Here is a 7,765-nt window from a genome sequence, read left to right as displayed (position 1 = left end):
ACAAGAACTCGACTCACGTTACAACTTTCCTCCTATGTCTCTTCCTTCCAGTCTTTTATGACACACACACATCGATATAGTCAGCTTAAACTATAATGCTTACGAGCTTTTCAATGTTTCAAACTTTTCCTTCTTTAATCACATTTTTTTAGGTAATAAATAAATAATGTACCGTATTTACACTGTGGCACCGAAATCCGTCATCTCTGCCAGATTTGCTCTTAAAAAACAAAACAACCAAAGCGACAATTGTAATACTGAATAAAGCAATATTAAAGCAAGTTCACGGAGTATATATAAGCGTAATTAATATACATATACCTATTTATGAATTAATCCGATTTTATTATCATTATTAATATGCGAAAAAATAAACTACAAATATATACAAATTCAGCTTTGAAGTCAAATAAAAAGTCAACAAAAATTCAAGCAAGACTTTAGTTCGAGGAAAATCCCAAAAACGTAAAATTTTTTCTGAGTTCGTGAATATATAGTATACAGGTTAGGTTAGGTTAGATGGCTGATCAAAGATCGCTGTGGACTACTATATGCAGTCCTTTGTGAGGCCATCGAAAAGAAGAACTCCTGTGTTCGTATTTATAAATTAGCAAAACGCTTAGTAGTCAATACAAATTTGCACAGGCGTTTAATTTTCATTCTCGTCAGCTCGGTGGGATGTTTGAAGGTATGTGGTCTCAAGTGTTTAAGACTTGACCTCCCAAACGCGGGACTGTTCAGAAGAAAGTGTGGCTATATCATTCTATGATCTACGTTCTCTGTCTCTGGTATACGTTCTCTGTCTCTGATATACGTTCTCTGTCTCTGATATACGTTCTCCGTCCGGAATTACTGGGGCGCTGAATATGGCTAGCTACAGCGCCATCTATGTGCGGATTTTTCATTATTATCAAAGGCGTCAAAAAACACAATGCAAAAATTAAAGGGTGTCAATTGGTGCATATTCATTTCTGGAGACTTTAATTTGGTTTTCATTTCCTTATGTGTGTATGTATGCATACAACTACATTATTTACCATAAATATTAACGATACTACCAGCAATTCCAGCAAATTAATTTGCATACATTTTGAAACACTAGCGTATGTTTTAACGCTGAGAGTAAGAGCGCAAAACCTATGCGCATGCGCCGAAATCATATTTTATGCTTGTAGCTTTGCATACAGTGAGCAAAACGGCAGCTTTTCTCTGGCAACTGCTGTGGGGCTGCAAGTAAGTATGTATTAACGAATCCACAACTCTTCAAAAGTATCTACATGGGTGCTCGCATACATACACACTAACAACAAAAAATGTATACACAGGAATGTACGAATTCCTGCACAGGACATTGTCTCTAGAGCCGACTACTATTGGCAGCCAACATTGCGCACCGCAACGGCAACAGGACAAGTAATCGAAAGTGATTGCAAAGCGTTTATGCAAACTTTCACTCGCTAGATAGTTTAACACACGGTTGGTGGTAGGTGCTACGAAGGAAAAGCGGCAGTGCGAAAAAACGAAAAACATTAAAAATAGCAATTAATAATATTTTGTGAGTTTTACTTAAAAATCGTCAAGGAAAGTAGTTACACAGCAGTAGCATCATGTTGCTTAAGGCAAGCCAAAACGGGCCACAAATTGTAGGCTGTCTGCTATTATTTGTTTTAGGTGAGTACAACATCAGAAAATCGATAAGCGTATGGCTCGAGGCCACAGGCAGCTTATCGCCAATTTGGTTTCGTGTAATCAATATGGCATATAAAATATTATTGCTTCAGACATTTATTGCTTAATGTCACTAACACTTGCTTTATTTGATTATTAATGCATATTATTCTCCAAAAATTTTAGTTTCGCTTTGTGATGGCTTGCAGCTAGGCGCTTTTACCACCAAAACGCCCAGGGTTACCAAGTACACGACGAAGCCAGCGTCGGTAAGTATGCAATGGCGAAGCGGTGGGCGTATTTAACTGTTTCGTCACCAAATTTTAATTGTTACAAAGTTGAGACGTAAGCAAAGTCAGCCGCTTACAATTGATATGCTTGTATTGGTGCGCAGCTATAATTAGTTCTTCATGTGATTTATGCTTTTATATGCTTAGAAGTGAGATTGCAGTTACTACAGCATCAAACTGTGCAATTTTCTATTTGTAGTCCTCTTCAATGAATCACGATGCGACAACCTCGATTTATCGCCTCAATGCCACAAATGGCATCACCTGCATTTTAGTTAGTGTGGATGGCCTCATCAGTATTAAATATCGCAATAAGTTGAACGAGGATGTTGAAGCTGATCTCTATCTACCCGATGATCCAAAGCTCACGGGCGAATGTGTGGAATCCAATATGGAAATATTGAGATTAGATTTCAAAGGATTCGCCTTGACAATGACATTCCGCAAGGTGAGTGGTTAAGTAAAAAGTTTAAAAACTTTGTATTACTTACTAAATATGTATGTATGTATATTTGGCTCGAGTGTGGCTTAAAAAGCAGTTTACATGACAATCATTGACAATAAAAAATAATAGTTGTCCAACAGTGTTAAATATAGGTTAGTTAAATAAGCTCAAGCTACTAGGAGTGTTATATTCAGGTAGTTTTTAAAGTCGGCGCACCATAATTTCATAGTAGTGGGCTACATACATGAAATCCATAAAGGGTATTGAGTGCATCATCATCATTTCCGGTATCTTCCACTAGTGCTTAGCGACTCATTAAAGCATTTCCATTTTACAACTTCTTTGGTGGCTTCAATCCAGAGATTGTTGGCAAATTTTTGTAGCATCTTTTCACAGTGCGTGACCTATGCATCGCCATTTTCGAAAATTTATGTAATTGGTCAAGGGTTTCTGATTGAATTTTTCATAGCCGTTAGTTCTGCTTTCTCCAGGTTAGACAAAGAAGCGCAGCAAATGGGTCTGATAGTGAACGAGTGCAACACGAAATATCTCCAGCCATCAAGCAAACAGTCATCGCACTCGCGACTTGGCTCCTACGTCACTGTTGACAGTCATAACTTCGAAGTCGTAGATAATTTCGTCTATCTTGGGACCAGCATTAACACCAATAACAATGTCAGCCTCCAACGCAGAATAACTCTTGCCAACAGGTGCTACTTCAGACGGAGTAGGCAATTGAGAAGTAAAGTCCTCTGTCTGTTGCTAGCTGAAAGCTTCATCATCAACACTTCTTTCTGGAATGTCGGATCTCATACCTGCAGACATCCAGTTGAAAAAGCGGAAATATAAATAAAGCAGCTAAATAGATTTGTGATAGGGCCAGGCCATATTGCCGTTAGCTTATATCCAAGTACAGCCGTTTTTTCATTGGACTTCACAAAGGAACGAACATAACAGTCTAAGTGTGAACCCCCGCCTTGCTGAGGAATCAGCCATCTAACCTAAACTAACCCAACCTAACCTAACTTAGTTAGAGCTTATTGTACAGGTTGCTGCTTTCACTTGATCTTAGTACCTCTATATATGTATATACACTATATTTTTATATACATATTTACATACCTATTCTATAGTCCTTTCGAAATTAAGTTCATAAGCACTGCTACATTTTAATTTGCAACTTCCAACAGTCATCTGGTGGCGAAGGCTGGTACATAAATCAATTCGAACTCACTTATTCCTCATCGAATGCACTATTCGAACATCCCGATCGCCCAAATCTGAATGTGAAACTTACTTCGCCGGCGCACACGCCAATGTACTTCCCAACGCCCGTCGGCAAGTCATACGTTTGTGACAAGGAGCAAAGCGTCGTCTTGTATGCACCCATTGATTCCGGCGACATGTCGGGGCACATTGCACGCCTCTATCTGCGCGATCTGCACATGCAAAGCTTCATGTTTAAGGAAAGCGGCAAGTGGGGCCCACCGTTCCATTGCAGCGCTACGGGCTCATATCGCGACGAGACGGCACCTCTAGCGGTGGGCACCGCCTTGGCGATAGCGGTACTAATAACAATATCCGGCTACGGTGGTTGGCGGTAAGTAGCTGAAGAGCAGTAGCAGAAGAGAGAGAAGAGAATAATTATATTTATTTTCTACATGCAGCTACTTCAAAATCAAGAAAGTGCAATATGGTTCTATGGAGTAAGCGGTATTTGGAGAGAAAATGTTACTTGCTTACAATGCGCTCGTTGGCTTAGTGAATTCGTGAAAGTTAATTCGGTTCTTTTCAACATGCCGCCTTACAAAAGTTTACGTAACATAAAGTAAAATGTTTCGCTGGTGAAAAAACGCTGTACATATCTGGTTAATATGCGTTATATAACTGTAAAATATGTAATTTTCAATTTCAATGTCTAAGGAAATTGATGCGTGTATACAAATACCAAAACGGAAAGGCAATGGCGCATGTCATGTAGCAAGTAAGTAATGAACATTTAAACGCGATTAAATTAGGAGAATTGCAAAAAGTCTTCCATTATTGTTAAATAAACACAAAATACAAAAATAATGTTAAAAACAACAACAACAACAAATTTAAAAGTATAGTAAAATGAATGCGCACTACAAGAAGCATATCACTGCATATATATGACAGTTATAACTAGATTAGTATATATACATATATGTACATATACTATACATATGTATACAGCTGTGCTCATGAAAATAGTCGTGCTGTTGGGTTTTGACTAGAAAAAAAACGAAAAATCGAGTCAAATATACAAACTACGAATCCAATAAGATTTGAAAGTAATTTTTACCTTTTTTAAAACTTTTTTTGTATTTAAATATTTTTTAAAAAATATTATAGTTATTAGTGTTTAAAAAAATATTTTTTTTTTAAATTTTTAAAAATTACTTTTTTTAAACAATTTTTTAAAAGATATATTTTTTTTATTTATTTTTTCTATTTATATGCAGAAGAAGAAGAAGAAGAAGGTTAAGTAAAAAAACGAATATTTTTTCGCTTTGTACTCTGTAGAACATTTAGTAGAGCATTCAATTTCAAGTAGTTGGAAGCGAGGTAAGAATTTTTGGAGAGATTTTCTTACAGCTGTCGAAAAACCTATGTTTTAGAAAACCAAGCGAAAAAATTTTTTTTTACTCACCCTAATATACACAGTTTTGCTTTTTCAATATATAAAATTTTTTTTTTGTTAAAATGTTTAATAAAAAAAATAAAAAATTAGTTTCTTCATAAAAAATAATGTTTTTTTACAGACCCTAATGTACACAATTTTATTTTTCCAATATTTCAAAATATTTTTTTTCTTAAAGGGTTTATTTAAGAAAAATTAAAATTAGTCTCTTCATAAAAATACGGTTTTATACTCACCCTAATACACACAGTTTTATTTTTTAGATATATAAAAATATTTTTCTTTTCTTGAAGATTTATTTAAAAAAAATTTTAAAAATGTGTCCCTTTAAAAAATAATGGTTTTCTACCCACTTTAATATACACAGTTTTATTTTTTCAATGTATATACATATTTTTTCTTAAAAGGTTTATTAAAAAAAAACTTAAAAATTTGTCTCTTTGTAAAAATAATGTTTTTTTTGTAATCACCCTAATATACACAGTTTTATATTTTCAATAATAATAACTTTTTTTTAAAGGTTTATTAAAAAAACTTAAAAATTAGTCTCTTTATAAAAATAATGTTTTTTGCCCACTCTAGCATACACATATTTTTTCAACATATTTTTATTTTTTTCCTTAAAAATCCGTTGAGTTCAATTTTTGATAACTTGTTTGAGCGCTTCGACTGGTATTTGGCAAATGACACGCGTTTGTTTTGTTCCAAGGCCTGAAACGAAGCGGGATTGTCCGCATAGCCTTTAGACTTTACATATCCCCACAGAAAAAAGTCGAACGGTGTGATGTGACACGATCGTGGTGGCCAATCGATTGGCCCAAAACGTGAAATTATCTGCTCACCGAAGTGCTCGCTCAGTAATTCCATTGATTGATCACGAGCTCCAATTGCAGACACCGAATAGTCGGCGCGATAAAGGTCGCCATTGATGTTAACGTTCTTATCGGGTTATTAGCGAAGCAAAAATAACGGTATTTGTTCGTTTTTATAAATTTAAGTGTCTATGCTACCAAAATAAGCATATTAGTTGAGTTGCCAAGTCAGTATAATTTAGAAAAGATCTTTAAATATAAGCAGTTCTGGCACTACTATATTTATGAACACAACTGTATGTATGTGCATGAGCGTAAAATTATTTATTTTCATTAAATTATGCGCGTATACAAGTTCAACAATTTAAAGTAGTTAAAAATCAATTTTCTCATGCATTTTTTAATCGAATTACTACATAAATAGTTAAACATTTTTGATTTGTTGATTAAATCCTACATATATATATAGTATTATAATTGAAATCTTAACTTTCTCAAATTCTACGACGATTTTCATTGCATATTAAATTTATAGTAAAATTGCACAAAACTCTGTGAGAAATCTAAATGTTGTTAAAATGTAACAAATATACAAATATGGTATAAAAATCCTATATATATATATATATATATACATATATACACATATGTATATACAAACATGTAGAACGCTAAAATATAAGTCAGTTTGAACACTTGGACATTACTGTGTACGAGCGCTTAGAGATCGTCTGAGAATTTGAAGGTTGAAGGTGCAGCGATTGGCTTGGTTTGAAACACGAGCACTGAGGACGGTATATGGTATACAAATTTAGTTAAAATATAGTAAAAATGAAATAAAATTATTTTTAGCATAATAATACATAAAATTGCCATTTGAACTATAGAGCAATTGCAGCAATAAAAAAAATAATATTGCGGACTAATTTTCATTAACGGTTATGTTCTTTAAGAAAACCTATCGATTTACGCGTTATATAAATGTAAGCTAAATTGAAGCTAAGCCTAAGTTTATTAGAAAAATATATGCATATAATATATATACAAAAAAAAAACGCAAGCCAAATTAACTAGCAGAAATATTAACTGAAGGTCTGATTAATTGGCAAGCAGACCTAGCAAATGCACTGAAGTGTTAGTTTCGCATGAAAAATAAATCAGAAATAAATCAAATTTGCTGCCGAATTTTGGAAAATACAAAAATGCATATACATTAATGCTTCCAAATTGCATATAGAATACATACATATGTACCTTGAGCATATCAAATACCAAATCAAATACCAAATACAAAAACTATGTACCGTTGTAAGTTCTTAGTATACTAATTTGATTGCTTTCTGGCTGTCCCTTTGTCGTAAATGAACGGCTAGCACACGGAGAACCAAAAAAATATCAACAAGCAAATATCATTTTAGCCAAACTGCAAGCGAGTTGGCATATAATTTGGCCAAAAGTTGACAGTTAGACATTTGCAATGCGCCAAAAGTGGCATAGAATTATCATTACATATATGCACCCATATCAACATAGCATTTTTATTGTAAATACTAACGTACATTGTTGGGTTAAAGCGATTGTTATTATAATTAATTATATATACACACATAAGTGAAATAAATAAAGTACATCAACTACTTAAACTATTTTATAATTGTATATTTTTTGGGAAAATTAATAAAGGAATGGTTTTTTAAGAGGCCGAAATACGTGAAAAGCTTGACAAGCTGGCCAACAGGGGTAATGCTCGAAAATTCTGCAAAAAGATGCCAAAATTCTACGAAAATGTGCGGCGACTAACAGACGGTTTCAAGACTGGAGCATACTGTTGTAGAACACCCAGAGGTGATCTTATGACTGATGCCCAGAGCATACTGAAATTATG

At 34.1% G+C, this 7,765-nt stretch overlaps 1 protein-coding gene across 1 annotated transcript; it reads left to right on the top strand.

Moving 5' to 3' along the window:
• Window positions 1-1,371: 1,371 nt before the first annotated feature.
• On the top strand, window positions 1,372-7,526 carry LOC126761417 (lysosome-associated membrane glycoprotein 5). Its single transcript, XM_050477554.1, has 6 exons — window positions 1,372-1,671; window positions 1,855-1,937; window positions 2,158-2,406; window positions 3,594-4,003; window positions 4,071-5,475; window positions 5,589-7,526. The coding sequence occupies exons 1-5, from the start codon at window positions 1,608-1,610 to the stop codon at window positions 4,111-4,113; spliced, it is 849 nt and encodes a 282-aa protein (XP_050333511.1). The 5' UTR covers window positions 1,372-1,607; the 3' UTR covers window positions 4,114-5,475; window positions 5,589-7,526.
• Window positions 7,527-7,765: the final 239 nt, after the last annotated feature.

The sequence above is a fragment of the Bactrocera neohumeralis genome, chromosome 6, assembly GCF_024586455.1.
Source record: "Bactrocera neohumeralis isolate Rockhampton chromosome 6, APGP_CSIRO_Bneo_wtdbg2-racon-allhic-juicebox.fasta_v2, whole genome shotgun sequence".
NCBI classification, from domain to species: Eukaryota; Metazoa; Arthropoda; class Insecta; order Diptera; family Tephritidae; genus Bactrocera; species Bactrocera neohumeralis.
This window is presented reverse-complemented; position numbering and strand designations above follow the sequence as displayed.

Excerpts from the sequence above, each read along its gene's own strand:
- LOC126761417 (XM_050477554.1), top strand. The coding sequence starts at position 1,608 with ATGTTGCTTAAGGCAAGCCAAAACGGGCCACAAATTGTAGGCTGTCTG. Across the intron at positions 1,938-2,157 it reads ACACGACGAAGCCAGCGTCG|TCCTCTTCAATGAATCACGA; the intron begins GTAAGTATGCAA and ends TTCTATTTGTAG. Across the intron at positions 2,407-3,593 it reads TGACAATGACATTCCGCAAG|TCATCTGGTGGCGAAGGCTG; the intron begins GTGAGTGGTTAA and ends AACTTCCAACAG.